A 19024-nucleotide genomic window follows, 5' to 3' on the forward strand; every position below is an offset into this window, starting at 1 on the left:
AATAAACATTTGTTAATAAATACACTCGGATCTTGGAGTGATAATATTTGAAAAGTGATCCACCTTGGTTGTGACCTTTACAGTGAAAAAAAAGGTAAATTACCTCTATACAGGGTGTCCCCCCAAAAATACAACTTTTCATCTGCAAAGAGGATGGTCATAACATATATTTAAAAAAAGATATATGGCTGGATAGAAAGCTGAAAGGTTGAAGTTTATTGTACCAATGTCAAAATTGCCACCTAAATTTAAATTTTGGTATAGAATCGTCGTTTTCTTTTCGACCACATGTTCGACGTTGGCTCCACGTTGTCCGATCACTGCCTGCAAACGCGTTGTCATATTCTCCATCACTTTGGGAAACGTTTCCTGAGTAATGTTCTGGATTTCTCAGTGGATGTTTTCCTTCAGCTGATCAAGAGTCTGAGGCCTAGGGTTTCCATAGATCCTGTCCTTGAGATACCCCCACAAGAAGAAGTTTGGAGGAGTAAGGTCAGGGGAATACGGTGGCCACTCAACGTCTTCGTAGAGGGAGATAAAGCGGCCCTCAAAACGTTGGTTGAGAAAACGCCTCATTTCCCTGGCTTTATGGGGCGGTGCCCCATCCTGCTGGAACCACTGGGTTCTCATCTGGATCAGGTTATTTCTCCTACGGGCCTGAGTACATAGCTCAGGCAGATATAAATCCCGAATCATTTCACGATAGTTCCTCTGGTTTACCGTGCAAGTGCGTCCCTGGTCATCTTCAAAGAAGTATGGACCAATTATCCCATACCAACCAACCGCCACCCACATGGTGACTTTGTGAACAGATCGAGGCACCAGTTCAGTTGATGCATTACCAGGATTTTCAGTTCCCCAGTACCGAATGTTTTGCTTGTTTACCTCCCCGGACAAGTGAGCATGGCATTCGTCCGTCATGTGAAGTTTTTTGAAGAAGTCTGGATCTTCCTCCAACTTTCCTGAGAACCAATTTGCAAAGTCTAGTCGTTTGCGTTTCTGTTGATCAGTATGCACCGTTTCTGTTTGAATTTTGTATGGAAAGACATGAATGTCTTGGCGAAGGATCCTCTGAACGGTGCTCTTATGAATGTTTGTCTCGGCAGAAAGTAGTCGGATCGATTTTTTTGGACTCTGAACGACCGCCTGTCTCACCATTTCCACATTTTCTTCACTACGACCTGTCCTCTTCCAACCACTGTGATCCTTGCGAAGGTTACAGATGGTTCCCACATTGGTAAACTTTGCGATGGTGCACTTTATTGTCCGAAAGTTTGGTGCACGGCGCAAGTGGATACCGAAATGTCTCGAGTAAAGACGTTGCACCTGTATGACACTTTTCGTCTGGTGCCAAAGTTCAACAATTTCCATCCGTTGTTGTACGGTCAGTCTTGGCATTTTTCTGGCGCTTGCTTGGTATCAAAATAAGCTTCAGGGTCCCTGCAACAACAAATGACGCATTAGTGACAAAATTACTGCTTTTTTAGGATCAAACGAAGCATTTTTAAAGTTGTATATTTTTTGGGACATCCTATATCGCAAATACTGTGATCCTTATGCCTGGTATTGGCTTAACAGTTAAGGTGACTGGCTTACGATCTTAGGGTCTTGAGTTTTAGCCCCTGTTGTGCTGTTGAATTCATACCAGGTGGGTTGATTCAGCCTCTAATCCTTCTGAGGTTGGAAAAATAAGTACCAGCTTATTGGTAGCAGGGGGCATTGCATTAGTGGAATAGAATAGTTACACCTCCAGAAAATGATGCAGCCAAGCAGCCATAGGCTGCACATGAATGAATAGATAAATAAATAAATAAATAAATAAATAAATAAACTCTGATCCTTCAACAAGACCTCAAAGTATGAGGAAAAGTGAAGCTTTGAAACTCTCACAAGGGAATTTATTTGGTTATAAAAAAAAAATAACTTCACGAGATGTTATTGTAAATTTTATTTTTTTTGGCCCATTGTGCGATTGCTTATGTGCAATGGCAGTGACAATGAAGGAAAGTTTTCAACGCTTAACAGAGGTTTATGTTTACTACGGGGAAGAACATTGTTTGAAATCCTGCTGGATTAACACTGAGTGCAGATATAGAGTATGTTTCCTCTGGGCTTCTAATGATGGGAGAGCGTTGAGAGATGTGCCTAAAGATGTTAAGCTGGACAGTGGAGATAAAGTGTCCGCACTCCATTGGAGGGAAGGACTGAAGAGGAATGCCATTAGTGGAAAAGAAATGCCATTTGCAGAATTGCATCAAAGCGAAACATTTCTCTCCAGTACAAATGCCAACAATGGATGTCATGCTGAGGGCCATATCACCTTATTTCAGCAAGGTTCAGGGTGGAATGGTCATCATGGATCTTCCAAGGTTAGATTCCCATTGATACAGCTGTTGACGAGCCTTTTTTTCTGGTATGCAGTGTGGAGGTTGATTCCACATGCGAGAAAAATGATGAACGAATAAGTGGAGGTGAGCAGTGAGCTTGAATTTTGGGAGTTCTTCCAGAAGGGTGTTACTGGCAGACCATGTGTGCCCTGCAGAAACTTTGAATGAACAAACCATGGAAGGGGCATAGGATGCAATACCAGAAAGGAGGCGGTGGAAGACCAAGATACCATGTTGCTATGTGAAACAGATAGGCCCAGAAACTCAGCTACATCACGGGAGATACCAATTATTAAAGATACTCGGTAGATTAAAGTTTAGACGTGCCAAGGATATTTTGCACAACGGAGGATGCCCAGTCGGTAGCTGGCTTTGGAAGCCAGTTTGGATAAGTGGTTTGCCCAAGAAAGATTATGGCTGATGGTGAGGCTGAAGAGTTTGAGTGACTGAACGTCTTCAAAAGGATTGTTAAGAAAGTAGATGGGAGGGTTTGCATTTGGTCTTTCCAGACAGAGAGAGATATAATGTGGCCTGCAAAAGTATTCACCCACCTCCAAAGTTTTCACATTTTGATGCCACTTGAGCTTGTTTCATGATGCTTTCACATCAAACTTAACATATAGACTCTTCACAAACTACTCCAAGGTGATAAAACTAAAAAAAATGCAGATAAATTGTGAATACGTTTGATTAACAGAGAAAATCAGATGATTCTCAGTTGCATAAGAATTCAAACCCTTTGCCTAATTAACCCAAAACCACTTCAGGGGCAAATTATTTGTTTGAAAGGTTACAAAATTAGTGTACTATCAGACCCCACTATTCATGGGAGTTACACGACATGGCCAAATGTATGTGGACATCTGCTTGTCCAACATCTCATTCCAAAATCATGGGCATTAATATGGACTTGGTCCCCCCCCCCCACATTTGTTGCTATACAGTATCTCTTTGGGAAGGGGGCAACTCCCTGCCCCCTAAACTTCCTCCATAGACCTCCCTCAGACCCCAATTTTTTTTTTTAATGTCATGAACAAACTTTGGTACATACGCGGTGATGAATGTTGTGATAAAGTTTCATCAAAACAGTACGTGTAGTTTCAGAGAAGAAGTTGAAAGTAATTGTAGATGGACGGATGGATGGACGAACTGACGGACGGACGACGCACCATCCCATAAGCTCCCAGGAACTACATTCCAGGTGAGCTAATTAAGCTCCTGCACTTCTTACTCTAAGGAGTTTCAATGTGCAACTCATTTGGTCAACCAACAATGCAAACATGAAGACGAAGGAGCTTTCCAAAGAAGTCAGACATAATGTGGTGGAGAAGCACCATTCAGGAGAGGGTTATAAGAAGATTTCAGTCAGTCATTATCCCTTTGAGTACAGTGAAATCGATCATTAAGAAGTGGAAGACATATCATACCACTCAGACTCGACCACTCATGGGGCCGATTTTCATCAACAGGGACTGGCAAGCTTGTCAGGATAGAAATGAGTGGACGGTGCAAAGTCCAACAGAATCCTTGATGAAAACTTCCTTGAATCAGCCATGAATCTGAAACTGGGTTGGAGATTCACCAATGAGCAGGACAATGATCGGAAGCACAAAGCTGAAGCCACACTGGAATGGCTGAATACGTAGAAAATAAATGTTCTTGAGTGGCTTCGTCAAAGTCCTGACTTGAACCCAATTGAACATTCATGGGGAGACTTGAAGATTGCAGTCCAGCTGGTAGAGACCTACCCAACCCAAAAAGACTCATAACAGTCATTGATGCAAAAGGTTCTTCCACCAAGTACTGACCGAAGGGGCTGAATAATTTTACAACCAGTGAATTTTGATTTGTACATGTTTTTTGTAGGTATTTCTGACATGTGACCTCCTTAAACAACAACAGTGTTTAATTTGATCTCTTCAGTTATGAATAAAAAAAGTTCATTTGGAAAAATTGTTTCTACATAATTTGTAATTCATCTAAATGTGGCATTATTGGGAGTGTGTGAATACTTTTACAGGCCGCTGTAGATAGTTCTGTCAGGATTGAAAGACATATTTCAAGTGTAGGACCGGCTCCTGATTCCATCAAAGTCTGTAGAGAGGGAAGAGGCTGCTGCCTGCTTATTTGAATGATGAGGGATGTTCCAGCAGAGGGTGCAGTCATCAGAAAATAAATAAAGAGGATTTTTTTTAGAGACGGTCAGAATATCATTGATGAAGATTAGGGCGAGGGTTGGAGCAAAGATGCTCCAGTCTTGATGGGGGGGTTGGGGGGGAGGAGATGGAAGGATTCCGTTGAGACCCACACATTGGCTCCGACTTTCGAGGAAGTCAGTAAGCCATTTGTGGAGGTGGCCTTGGATGCCATAGGCAGAGAGTTTGAAGAACAAGGCAGGATGCTAGACTGTATCAAATGCCCGAGACATGTCTGGAGAGATGGCTCTGATCTCCTTTTTGAGATTGAGGACCTCCAACCATTCTTGTGAGAACAGAACTGCAGCAAGAATATCCAAGGTAGAGTGGCTACATCGGAATCAAATCTGATGGCCTGAAATCAAGCCTTTGAACAAAAAGGAAGGATTTGAGGTCAATTATGATTAGAGATTCCATGACCCTGCTGATGATTGCATGTCGGCTCATAGGTCTGTAGTTAAGGATATTTGTTTTTGTAGCATTTTTTGTTATGTGGTGATATTATTGGCTGTAACTTCCAAGCAGACAGAACATGGTCCCCCCTTTGATTTTTAAAAAAAAATTATTTATTTAGAAGACTTCCCTTGGGTAAATGATCGGGACAAAGAGGATGTGCAAGAATAGCAGAGCAGGCTTTTTAGACATATGTATGCTATCCGGACCAGATGCCAAATCAGTCGAGAGTTGCCAGAAACTTCTCCACCTCGGTGAAAAAGACATAGAGTTGAGGAGCAGTTGGGTACGATTGGGTCAGATGAAAACAGGGAGCAAGGGGTTCAGGACGCATAATATGGAAGCCAACAGAATTGAGGCATTCGGCCTTCTCACAAGCAGAGTCTGCTGTGTTTCCATTTGAAGAGAGGGAAAGGATGGAGGGGAAGCATACTCCTGAGATGGACTTAACAAGGAACCACTGGGTTTTAGAGGAGGAGGACAAGTTTGAAAATGCAACGTTGAGGTTGGACAGATGTTGTTGTTTGGTTCTCGTGAGAGTGACACTTGTTGCGGACTTTTTGGAATGCACTGAGATTCCCTTCAGTCGGATTCATCTTCTAGGAAGAAGAAGGCAAGTTGTTTCAGAGCATCACTGCATGATTCAGTCAGTGCACCAAGGGTGGCAGGATGCATTTGATAACTATAAACGAGATGGGATTAATCCGTGTGTAAGAGAGATCAGGTTTCTATGGAATAATTCCAAGGCTGTGTTAATATCAGGGGCAGTGGATATTGGAGACCAGTCCTGTAGTGATGTGGCAGCTTTCCAGCCCAGCCTCGCAGTCCCTGTCAGCCCAGCTTGAGTGAACTGGCAGATTTGCCAGCATGGAAAAACCTGGTGTTGGCCTAACGGTTAACGTGGCTAGCTTAAGATCTTAGGGTCTTGAGTTTGACCCGCTGACGGTCGTTTAATTAACACCAGGTGGTGTTTACTCGGTTTGTTATCCTTCCGAGGTCGGTGAAATGAGTACCAGCGTATGAGTAATTGAGGGCACTCCATCAGCGACACAGCCGCACCCCAAGAAAATGATGCAACCAGCAGCCACAGACTGCACGCGATAGCTCACCAGCGTTGAGGTGACTGAAAATAGGCAGAGAGATGTTTACACTCACAAGCATACAGTATGTGATCAGAGGAAATAATTGGAGCAATGGAAGAAAAGGAGACATCGATATATTACTAAAACTCTCATCTTGAATGTATGTATGTATGTATGTATGTATGTATGTATGTATGTATGTATGTATGTATGTATGTATGTATGTATGTTCCTGAAATACAGCCAAAACGGTACATGATAGTGCAAAAATTTTAGGGCCACCTTACTCACCATTCGTCTGCAGTGTGCAGTATCAAGTTTCGTTAAAATTGGGCAACGAAAAAATTATCAAAAAATCAATTCCCGATTCAGTTAAGTACTCTTCTGGAGAATTTGATCAATGCAAACAACCTCAGCGGTATAGTTCGCTGGAGCTATCTCTTTTTTTTTTTCTTGAAATGATTTTTTTCATCAACCGCTGTCACAACGGGAACCCGACGGGTTCACGGGTCATCTAGTTTACCTTAAAGTTGGTCATTACCAAGTCCAGAGGAGAGGGTTTGCCAATGGCAGAAATCCAGGTTGGAAAGTTCACAAATTGAGTCAGACCCATGGAGTCACAGAAGTCTTTTTCTGCAGTGGCATGTCTGCTCAGAGTTACCAACCAGTTAGCATGGTGATGGTCAAAATCACCACATATGAGGAAGAGAGAGTTGGAATGGGTGGTTGTAGGTTGGTCCATGTTGGCACAGAGAGACATGTTGATGTGGATGAAGTCATCAATGTGAGGACTGCACAGCACACAAACAAAGAGGTGGTAGTGGAGGGGAATTCGCAGCCAAAGGTACTCCTGAGGATTTAAAGGTATTTGAGCAGTACATAGACAGTGGGAAATGGAGTTCTTCATTTAAACTACAACTCTGCCATCGGGAAGGCGTTCAGGCCTGTCAAACTGGAGGAAACAATAGCCAGGGAGAGACAAAATAGTCAGGGATGTCCTGTCGGAGAAAGGATTCTGTTAAGCAGGTAATGTGTGATTTATCAGCAGCAGCCTGGATTTAGAGATCAGTCAGATTTGAGTGGAGGCCTCAGACATTGGAGGTGCACGCAGTTTGGGACAGAGAGGAAGGAGCTGTTGCTAGGGTGCAGGAAGGTCGAGAGGTGGTGGAGAACTTGGAGATTTGGAAGGAGAACTTGGAGAGGGGGAAGAGTGAGGTGGAAGATGGGAGAGGATGGGGGTGATGTGAGGAGGATGAGGGGAAGCTCGGAGTGGTGGGGCGTGCAGGAAGCGGGGTGAGGGGTAAGATAGGATGGGTGAAGTGAGTGGGAAGAAAGGGGGGTCAGGGTGAGGGGTAAGATGGGAGGAGGCGAGGTGAGGGGAAGTTGGGAGAGTTGGGAGGAGCGGAGAAATGGAAGTCGGTGGGGCAAGCTCGGTAATGGTGTAAAATTGCTTGTTGGAACTCCCTGCTCTGCAAATTTGTCAAGTGGGCACAAACTCAAACTGTTTCACCATCAACAAATAAAAGTTGAATAGTTTAATTAAGAGGTTACGTTGTTTACCAGATTCACTGGAATAATGGTTTGAGGGTCTGCTCTGTGTCTGAGATGTCTTCGTTAGATTCTGACCCTGGTTGAGTCATACCGAAGACTTTAAAAATGGTACCTGATGCTTCCTTGCTTCAAGCTGGGTCAAGAGTCAAACCCAGGCAAGGCATTTCAAAGGTGAGTGTGGGTACCTCAAAGCTACCCTGCCAGCCCCAGCATTACTGACAACACATTATTTGTAAATAAGACTTTTTCTAAACATTAAATCACATTTAGAGGATAGAGCATGGACAAACCTCATCGGTTGGCATATGTAGGGTGGAAGAAATTCCTCCTTAATTGCCTCATTGATTGTGGAGAGAAAAAGCAACATCACAAAGATGGTGTCACTGGGACCCCAGAGTGCCCGAGGAAGTTATGCGACTTCTTCCAAGGTCAGCGACTTGTGTTTTCATGAAGTTAGGTCTGGTATTATCTCGTGTGTGTGTGTGTGTGTGTGTGTGTGTGTGTGTGTGTGTGTGTGTGTGTGTGTGTGTGTGTGTGTGTGTGTGTGTGTGTGTGTTTTGTTGATTGTTATCTCCATATGTGTTTTTTTAGAAGTTGGAAGGGTTTCTGGAAGTATCCACCTCCATTTCGGTTAGGGGTGGAAGGGGGTGGAAGGGGGTGGAAGGGGGTGGGTGGGGATCATGATTAATGTATCACACTGTGAAGTTGTATTATGTTCTCAAAGTTTTGTTCCGAAGGCTCTTTTTCAGGATTGTCACCAAGCCCCGGACAGCTTCCAACTGCAGATATTTTGTATTCATATTCCCAGGGATGATCCCATAATCACTGGTGCAATTTCACTGCTCTTCAGATCTCAGGATCTTTTCACTTCATTTTGAGGCCTTGGTATTTGGGAATTTTCTTGGTTTGTACGTTGTTTAGGCCAAAATCACCGTGACACCTGAATTAGCAATGCTGTTTTTTTTTAATATCAAAGTACTATATCCTGTTTCAATGCTTTTTTTTTCTATGTTCACGCTCGATGGGATCATCAGGTCAGATGTGTGTTACTTCCTTGTTTGGTGCATGTTTCCATGAGTTTTCTGGGATTGGGGTATTGAAGTTTTTGCAATGTGCCGGTGGAGTACTCCACATACCTTGTTGTGCCTTTGTGTGTGCAGCTGTTCTGACATGAGTTTATTTACATCCCGATAGGAGGTGGCTCATACTTTATTTCTACCTTGCAGAACCTACACTTTGCTGATTGACTCAGTCCTGCCATTTTCTTAAAGCCATTGATGAAATGTACTTGGTCTTGGGCATTTATAATGATTAGTTTTCCATTCCAGTTGAGCTGACCTCTTCTTAGCCATTTCATTGAGCCTTCTTTGTCGATGTCCAATGTGTCCAACTCTTTTTTTTTTTTTTTTTTTTTTTAAATCTTCCTGCTCTTTTGTCGTTCTCCCAGTTGTCGGTGTATATCTGTTAATATATTTTTGCTTTATATTTTTATGAACAGGGGTACCTAGCATTTTGCCCAGTATGTTTTTTTTGTGGGGGCCTAAAACACTTTCCGACACCCACAAAGGAATGGGGTCGGGGATCATTCAATATTACCTTTCATGTAGCCACAACGGCTCAGGCATGATGGAGAGATTTAAAAATGGCCCGTCACGGTCGCCTGTTCGACTCACAATCACGTAAGATTTTCAGAAACCCCGTGGAATTGTCACTGTCAATTGTGACCATGCCTTAAACGCAGTAAAAATAAACCAAACAATGTTTTAAATATGAAAGGTCTCCATCTGGGCAATTACATGATTTACATGGATTTGTAATTCGTCTCTCTTTTTGCAATTCTGCAGTTGTAAAAACTTTCTTTTGTGAAGTTAGTGAAAAAATATTCAGCTCTGATCTGACGCACTGTTTTCTGCATTGCATTGTGGAATTGATCGGGGGATACAGATAATGAGAAAATGTTGGATGTAATATTGAAAGGATCGATACTTTACCTACCCGGTTGGTGGAAAACAACGAAGCCAACGATCTGATGCGATGATCGAGGTGTTGAGGATTTGAGACGTCGACCTTTTTAACGCATCAAATACAGTCAAGGAAAAGTCTTATTTGCAAATATAATGTGTTGTCTTGTATAACCTTGCAGCTAGCAGGATAGCTTAGAGGCTTGCACACTCATCTTTGAAATGTCTTGTCTGGGTTTGAATCTCAACCCAGCCTTAAACTGTTGGCCTTGTGTTTCACATGCATGCAATACATCAACGCGTGTGTGCGCCATCCATCAGAGGGATGTTACACTGCAGAACTTTAATGTCCACCAGCAACAACACGTTACTGGTGGACATGAAATATCCCACGGTGTATTTTGAGAAGGGTCGGTGAGTTATATCGCCAACACCATGAATAAATTACAAATCCGTGCCCTGACTGACTACCGGAAGGGAACTGCATATGACTCAGCATAACCACAGTGAAGTAACTGCTTCAGAAACACTATAAATCATAATATGTAGTACATTGATGATGATGAGGATGATGTAGCCCCTGAGCTTCGAGCCATGTGTGATATGCTGCATCTCTGTCAGTTGCAAAAGAAAGCTCTTCTGAATAATGGAATAGTAATAATCAATATGTTTGGTTTGAGACCAAACAAGTTTGAGCTTGGTAAGTGACAAGAACAAGCCAATGAGATTTTGGTGAAGATGCAGATGTAGATCTGGCCTATCAGTGGGATACAAGACATAAACTGTTCAGCCAGGCGGAGGTACGCGCTCCACCGAGTGCCGTTCTAGTTTTGTATTATATTGGTGTTACCTTGTGTTGCAATACAATAGATTGGTGATTGAACTGTTTGTAGAAATTAATTTTTTTTTTAAATTATAGTGAAGGGAGGAGTGGATATTCAATATACCCAGCAGTGAAATTCACCATAGTTTACAACTGGTGAAAACCTGAACGCAAACATGGATTGCATTCCAGGAACTCTTTCTTACTATTGTGTTATGTAATACCCGGTAAAGAGAAAAGTTGTGTTTTCAGAAACAGTTGAGTCGGACTAAGAGGAAGCCATCTGTTTGAAGAATTTTGCTAAAAGCAGAAAATCCCCCTTTGAAAGGCGACATTTTGTTTTGCTTCAGGCAACGCAAGAGGACTTGTGCTTAAAGCCTTGTGTAAATGCTGACATACTAGTTGTTATGTACTGAAAAGGATGTGCTCATGGAAATGGTAAGCCACACACACACACATATACACAAACACACTAAACACACACACACACACACACACACACACACACACACACACACACACACACACACACACACACACACACACACACGGATGTGGATACATTGAGACCTAGTAGGTTTCCATTCCATCCCCTGAAACACACCCATGTGTGGACATCGCAGCCAACAACAACAACTTGCACTCACACACACACACACACACACACACACACACACACACACACACACACACATACACACATATACATGGGCATTTGCACACACCGATATATACACGCACACATGAAGGTGGATACTTTAAGACCTGGGAGGACTCTGTTCCACCTTCCGAAACCGGCATATGGAGATAACAATCAACACACACACACACACACACACACACACACACACACACACACACACACACACACACACACACACACACACACACACACACACACACACACACACACACACACACACACACACACACAATCTGGGTGGAAGACTGAATTTTTTTTTTTGTAACTATACTGTAATGCAAACTTAATTCTTGAAAACATAAACTTTTCTTGTTTATGCAATGTCATGTCATTGGGTGCTTCCTCTTACTTTTCCGAAATAATAATTTTATATCTATTATATAAATGAAAAGAAAATAATTTTTCTTTCAATATGTTAGCTCTCACATTCTTTCAAATGTTGAAGAACTGTTTTGTTTTTCAGTTTCAGAGAGAGAGAGAGAGAGAGAGAGAGAAAGAGAGAAATATGTTCCAGAAATTAACAATGCTCTGATGAGCAATGATAATTATCAGTTCTTACAAAACCCTCAGGACAATCTATGTGTGCCATCACAGGCATCTCCAAATGGTCCAGGATGTGGTTATGGATTTCCTGTCATAATCTGAGGTCTCCCTTTGAAACATTAATATATCAAATGTTTTCTTGTCGACGTGTGAGGCATTGCCAATAAATAGTGCTGTGCCGAAATGCCTGAAATGGTCTTTGGACCCACACTCCCACCCCAACCAACCCTCCTCCAACATCCCAGGACCAGGTTTCTGTGAACACCCAAGATTACAACTGCTGAAACTTTCATCACCGTTGAGATGACTGTTCCCATTCATTGTAACGATGTTGTGAATCTTTTGATCCAACACAGCATGTTTTGCATTCGATAAATTTGTTTTCTGAAGAATCTCCCTTCAATTCACAAAGTTGTTACCTTTGCCACTGAAGGTGGATGGAGGTTATGTTTTCATCCCTGTATATCTGTCTGTTTGTGAGCAGGATATCTCAAAAGGTTGTGGACGGTGGACAGGCTGAGTGGGTGACGAGGACAAATTGACGCAATTTTGGTGAAGATCTGGATCCGGATCTGGATTCGAGAATTTTAAAAGTGATTCTTCACCATTACATTGCGAGATGGGGCCAAAACAATAGTGGCGAGAGAAAGTCTATCCCACCTTTCAATTTTTTTTTACCTTTTGTTGCCTTGTAGCCTGGAATTAAATTGCATTAAACCAGACTTTTTATACTTTTATTTACACATCGTAACCCACAACTTCCAAGTGAAAAACTAATTCTACAAATTTCAGAAAATGAATTACAAATACAAATCAAGAATATCTTGGTCGGATCAGTGTCCACCCCCCAACAAATAGATGTTGAATAGTTTAATTAAGAGGTTACGTGGATTAGTGTCCATCTGATCTCAAGCGTTTGGACATCGGTATTGGAGCACTCTGTGAGGTTCGGAGACCGGATACTGGTGAGATCATGGCGGGTGGTTGCACCTACTATTGGTCTGGTCGCTCTGATGGTTACCATGCCCAAGGAGTTGCTGTAGCTGTGTCCAACAAGTTGACTCCAATGATAATTGAGGTAACACCGGTCAATGAGCGTATTATGAGACTAAGGATTCGTCACTCCTTGGGTGTCGTTTTTCTCGTGTCTGTATATGCTCATGTCGTTGCATGCAGTTCTGTGCTCACCCTGGAACACAGGCATCATCCCACCTGACTGGAAGAGGGGCCTTGTTGTCCCTCTCTGGAAAGGGAAGGGTGATCGCCAAAATTGCAACAACTACCGAGGGGTGATGCCACTCTCAGTGCCAGGCAAGGTCTTTGCTCGGATAATTATTGATAGGGTTCACCACCATCTGCTTGAGCACCAACGTCCAGAGCAGTCAGGCTTTACACCAAAGAGGTCAACGATCGACGGTATCTTTGCCCTTCGGGGCCTCACCGAACGCAGACGAGAGTTCTGGCAGGGGCTGCTTGCAGCCTATGTTGATCTCGGCAAAGCATTTGATTCCGTGAATCTTGATGCCCTCTGGAGGATTCTTGGTCTTCGTGGGGTGCCACCAAAACTGATGAATATGATGTCTGAACTCCACTCTGGTACTGAGAGTGCTGTGAAATGTGGTGGTGCCATCTCTGACTTATTTCCAGTTGTTACTGGAGTTTATCAGGGGTGTGTATTGGCTCCCAAACTTTTCAGCGCTTGTATGGACTGGATTCTGGGGAGGATTTCAGAGAGATCAAGCTGCAGTGCATGCTTTGGGAATGTCAAGATCTCTGACCTTGATTTTGCAGATGATGCAGTCAACTTTGTGCAGATTCTGGATGTCTTTTTTGGGGCCCTCGAAGTGCTGAATGAGGAGTTGGAGCTGCTAGTATTACGGGTTTCCTGGATCAAAACTAAGATCAAGTCTTTCAATGACATCTTGGATGCTGCGATCTTGTCTGTACATGTTTGTGGTGAAGATGTTAGGGAGACAGACTGATTCACTTACCTTGGCAGTGATATTCATGTCTCTGCTGACTGTGAGCCACAAGTCAATAGGCGTCTGTCTAGGTCGGGCTTGGGGAGTCATGGATTCACTGGATCATGGGGTGAGGCGCTGTCGGTACCTGTGCAGGAAGACGAAAGTCCGAGTCTTCAGGTCCTTGGTGATTCCAGTCTTGCTCTACGGATGTGAGACTTGGACTCTGACCATGTCTCTGAGATGGAGACTTAACTCCTTTAGTACCAGGTCTCTTTGGAGAATCCTTGGCCATCACTGGTTGGACTTTGTGTCCAACGATCGGTTGCTGAGAGAGACTCGGATGAGATTTGTTACCTGAATAGTCCGTGAGCATCAGCTGCGGCTGTTTGGACATGTGGCTCGTTTTCCTGACGCTGATCCTGCTCGTCATATTCTCTCAGCAAGGGAGCCTCGTGAGTGGAGGAGGCCAATGGGCCAACCACGTGCCTCATGGTTGCAGCAGGTTGATCAGCATCTCAAGGAGATGGGGATGGGCCAGGCATCTGCTTGGGGGATGATGGCCAGACAGAGGCCCCTGGAGTCCTGGCGGTAAGTGGATGCAGCGACGTGCTGCTCCGGTGCATGCTCCCATACCTGACCTGACCCTGGTGTTGGTGTTTCATCCCTCTCTTTGTCCTGTCCCTTTTGTTCTGTTGCTTTTTGATCCGTTCTGTGTTCTCGCTCTTCCATGAGCCTTGACTGTATACAGAAAAAGAAAAAAAAAGACACAATGGCACTTCCTTGTCAGCTGAAGCTTGTTTAAATGTGATGATCTGTTTCACAATGCTTGTGATTCCACGAGGAGCATTTTATCATTTCATTGTACATCCATCGACCTCTGTCTCTCGTGACATCATGTCCACACAGGTGGATAGCGACAATGTGCTGACATTGGAGGAACAGATGTATTTGCTCATTCAAGCAAGTTGGCGCTGCGACTCCTCGATACAGGACAAGTTGAACCACAGCGACGGTAAGCAAATAGACAAGTTGTGCCATTTCCACCGTAGAGGTCGAATTTTTGAGTTGAACACTTTCTTAAAAAACCAACTGCAAGCAAAGCCATTGTAAGCCACCAATTCTGGATTTTGATTCGGAGAAAATGTTCCGCACGTGTGGTCTGTTCGTTCGGCCTTAGGAACCTGGAACTGCCTTTTTGATATCCAGTGAGAATATTTTATAAGGTGATCTCAAGAGATCAACTTTGCACGGTGTAGTTTTACAAAAAAAAAAAAAATGGTTTAGAGAACCCATTTGTCCTTTCTGCAGGAGCAGATATATTTCCCCGGATGATTTAGCTTAGCGGGCGAGTGTAATTCAGGAGGGTGTCACCGACAACACGTGTTGAGAATTAGAAGGAGTTATTTTATCTATTTTAGAAATAAACAAAGCAGAGAGGAGGGGGATTAAAATGGTGTGGGGGATAGCTATAACTATAAACTTCACGACAGTCCACATATCAAGCAAACAAGGGGAAGGGAAGGAAGGGGAATACAGGGAATGGTAATGTAGAGGAATGTCGTGGGAGGGAGCTGGAGATCAAGCAATTCCACCATGATTGCATGCATTGACCTTTACTGGTTTATCATGATCTGATGCGATGCAGAATAGCCTTAGATCCACCTTGTTGGTTACTCGGACTAACCAAAAAGTTTTGTAATGTTTCCTTGACTGCTTGTTGGATGTGGATTAAAACATAATTTCCAGTTAAGTGAGATGCCTCCCTCATTGTGAACAATGAAAACAAAACAATATCCAGTATTCCTCATTTTCTGCGTGCATGCCATGAGTTGCAGCACCATGTGGGTGAAAATGTGCTTGCATTTGTAAAGCAATTGCATGACAATGATTCTTGGATTGTGTGCAACAAGCTCTTTGGAGATTCCAAATGCTGTTTATGCTGTGACGTTGACTCCACTTGATGCTTTCGGCACACTTTTATGGTGGTGAAATTTCTTGCCCGTTTCTTCTTCGGAAGATCAATTTTGTGGAATTTTCTTTGCTGCTGTTTTTCACTGTGCAATGGGAAAGTGGCCAATCTCTGTGCCATCGAGAAATACCAAAATAGGGATAGTCTCATTTATCTTCGCAGACTCGGTGGCGTAACGGTTAGGGTGTCTGCGTCTGGGAGGTTGGCTGTTCAAACCCGCAGACTCCAGCTGAGTCATACCAAAGTCTTTAATAATGATATGTACTGCTCCTTTTGGGTTGGCAGGATTGCCTATAGATACACAGTTGCCTCTAAGCTGGCTAGCCTAGGTTCAAATCCCGACCCAGCTATAAACTCTTATCCTGGTGTGTCACAGGCAAGGTTATTCATCAAAGTGGGTGCCGTCCTCGGATTGACGTTGAACTGTCCTTTGCGAAGAGTAAGCGAGCTATCGTCAGCACCATATGAATAACTTCCAAATTCCACAATGGGGGATGCCTCTTTGCGGTGGTTGTACTCCCCCCCCCCCCCAAATGCAAGTCGAGGGCTATATCTTCTTCACTGTACCCTGCTGCCCGGATTCGTCAGGGCAGTACAGTCACAGTAAGAGTGTCAATCAGTCCCCTTGGAGGAACAGTTGTATGGGCATCAAAAAAGTGGGGTTAAGCCCTTATCCTCCTATCTCTCTCTCTCCCTCTCTCCATAACTCTGTCATTCCCTTGACTTAATGAAGGCGTGGGCATACCATTCTGGATTTGGGGTTCTCTGTCACTCCTGGGAGATCAACAGGTTGTCTCCGTGCCACAGACCTATTCTATTCGAGAGAATTGTCCGGGGGTACAAAACAGCGACGACGACGACGACGATGACAACTTCCAAATTCCTGCCCCAACTGCTGCTCGGAAGGCAATGGCACACCACCCAGTATAATCCTTGCCAGGAAAATGCTTCAGCAATACTAGATGTACCTTTGGGCAAAACACCAGAATACTGCTCTGTGCTTGATGCTCAGCATTTAAAAGGAGAGGGCAGCGACAAACAATCAGTTTTGGCAACCATTGCACAGACTGGAAGGGCCTAATGGCCTCCTCCTGCTTTGAAGTTCCTTGTAAGGTAACTCGTATTATATCATCTCCAAATTGGGAATATTTCATCTCAAGGTCACCTTTCGCCTGGATGGGCGGGTTTAAATTCTCCAGCACAAGCAATAGATTAAGTTGGACCATCGGTTTGCCATGATGACCTTGATATATTCTTGTTATTGCAGAACAATAAATTAACTTTTTAACTACAGCATGAAATAATTTATTTGCACTTACCAGTCTAAGGTGTTCGAGTAGTTAAACTAGTAGAAGCGAGGCCAGTATTGCTTTGACAAGCCAAGAACAGGTTGCAGTCTTCAGATTCTTTAATCCTCTTCAGCATTGTTTGACATATGCATCTCCATCCTCTGATCTCTGTGTCCAGACGGCGATTGTCCACCCGAGTGGGATGGATTCGTTTGCTGGCCCAGTGCGAAGCCCGGTTCAGTTGTCACCCTACCGTGTCCTGCTTACATATTTGACTTCAACCATGAAGGTGAGTTTCAGGTGGAGTGTGTGTTTGTGTGCAAAGATGCTGCTGCAACTCTTTTTTTTTTTGTGTTACTTTGTTCTTTGTTTCATAAACATTTGTTGGTACTGTCAGTCTTTATTGCATGCCTCTCTCTGCTGTCCGAATTGATAAAATCCTTTTTTTTTTTCTCATCATCAATTCAAATCAAATCTCATGAATGCTTTCCAAAAAATTTTTTCCGAGCAGTCTTTAACCCATTTTGCAAATAATAAATACATTTCCCATTAATTTATCTGCACAAGGTATGTATCCTTGGAATATGAAATGATCATCTTGGTTGGAACCCATTGAGACAACATTGACTTTTTTTCACAACATCAGAGAAATGCCTGAACGTGAGACATTTCCTGAGTGTTTTTGTAAAGACAGCTGTGATAAGATGAGGGGAAACATCAAGTTGCATGGTTGCACTTGGCTTTTCTCATGTTAAATAAATATTTGACTTCAAGTCTCGCACCACATGTGGAAAGGAAAGGCTGAGAACTTATTTGAAGTTTAAAAACTTTCCAGAGGATGAATATTCATTTCATTCTGGGTTGGCCTGTTCAGCATTCCCATCAAAACTCATGGTTCGTTCCTACATTTTTCTTTTTTCTTTTTTGTTTTTAACAAATATTTGTTTTTATACCCCCTGTGTGCGAAGCAAAAAGTGGGGAAAAGCAATTGGTTCACTTTGTCAGTCTGTCTGTTTGTTTGTTTGTTTGTCCGCACAGAATTTTTGTGTTTTTATCCACAACCACTTGTCAGATTGAGACCACATTGTCACCATAGGAGCGACTAATCGTGCAGAATGTTGTAATGACAATTATGATGCTATAGGTTCAGTGGTGTGGCAGCCATATTGGAAAAACGGAAAATCTTTGGACCTCTGTATCTCTGAAACTCCACCAAGGACAAAAAAAATTGAAACTTGGCATGTGGCAAAGTATTCCTCATGAGGAATGAGTTTTTTTTTTAATAATGTCATAAGGCCTTAGTTATTTTATAACTTGGTTTACGGATCCGCCGACGGTATATTTGCCGAAATGAAATATAAATATAAAACACATTTTTAGCCTTTTATATTTATACATTTTCCGCCGAAGGTGCAAAAGTTTCAAAACCCGAAATGTAAACATCGGCATTTATTTTCAAAATATAATTTCGTGTGCACGCTAAAATGCCGAGTCACCTTTAACCAAGCTGCGCAGTCGTCTTCGGTCATGGCATCTGAGCAGTGGCCTGCGTGGTTCAGATTGACTGTTGTTTCTGGGGCGAAAGTGATTGTTTTTTTTTATTGTTTTTTTTGTTTTGTAAACCTTGTCGAGGCTCGTGAGAGAGCTAATACACAACGCACATCAAGGGGGGCATGAGACAAGAGGGGCGGGAGTGGGAAGGACAAAACAGTGGGGAACAGAGACATTACGAGATCTGTGGAAGGGACAGGGATGGGACGGGGAACATGGCGAATAGAAGATGGACATTACAGGGACTTTCAGGAAGGAAAGCAGGGAGTTTGAAGGAGGTGGGCTTGGGTGGATTATCGGGGGTAGAAAAGATCGAGGATTTGGATGGGGGATGATAAGAGGTGGTGGTGAACAGCTGTTTTGAAGGCCTGGAGGGAAGAATGGGAATGAATAGAGTGAGGGAGTTTATTCCAAAGGCAGGAAAAAAGAGGAATGAAAGAGTGAAGGTGAGCAGTGATTCGTGATTTTGGTAGTTTTACCAGAAGGGGGTTGTTGGCGGACCTTGAGCGCCCTGCGGAAATGTGGTGGGGACAAATTGCAGAGAGAGCACGGG

The 19024-nt window shown here is 43.2% G+C and overlaps 2 protein-coding genes across 6 annotated transcripts in view; one reads left to right on the forward strand and one right to left on the reverse strand.

The window, feature by feature from the left end:
• Window positions 1-19024, forward strand: part of LOC147029530 (parathyroid hormone/parathyroid hormone-related peptide receptor-like) — a 95123-nt gene that overhangs the window by 11602 nt on the left and 64497 nt on the right. For 4 of the 5 annotated variants that reach the window (XM_085872651.1, XM_085872648.1, XM_085872652.1 and 1 more), the window contains exons 2-3: window positions 14569-14674; window positions 17099-17209. In XM_085872651.1, coding sequence (XP_085728777.1) covers window positions 14569-14674; window positions 17099-17209 — 217 coding nt within the window. Of the gene's footprint in view, window positions 1-10802; window positions 10891-14568; window positions 14675-17098; window positions 17210-19024 lie in introns of all 5 variants that reach the window. The other variant, XM_085872649.1, reaches the window with a different exon arrangement.
• LOC147029531 (histone-lysine N-methyltransferase SETMAR-like) lies at window positions 220-17130 on the reverse strand. The gene is made up of 2 exons (XM_085872653.1): window positions 16951-17130; window positions 220-1440 (listed from the first exon to the last, which is right to left on the reverse strand). Exon 2 carries the CDS (start codon window positions 1396-1398, stop codon window positions 391-393), a length of 1008 nt encoding a protein of 335 aa, XP_085728779.1. The 5' UTR covers window positions 1399-1440; window positions 16951-17130; the 3' UTR covers window positions 220-390.

Source organism: Eptatretus burgeri, chromosome 3, assembly GCF_056783735.1.
Source record: "Eptatretus burgeri isolate ZD-2024b chromosome 3, Ebu_testis_v1, whole genome shotgun sequence".
In the NCBI taxonomy this organism is placed as follows: Eukaryota; Metazoa; Chordata; class Myxini; order Myxiniformes; family Myxinidae; genus Eptatretus; species Eptatretus burgeri.

Excerpts from the sequence above, each read along its gene's own strand:
- LOC147029531 (XM_085872653.1), bottom strand. The coding sequence starts at position 1,398 with ATGCCAAGACTGACCGTACAACAACGGATGGAAATTGTTGAACTTTGG.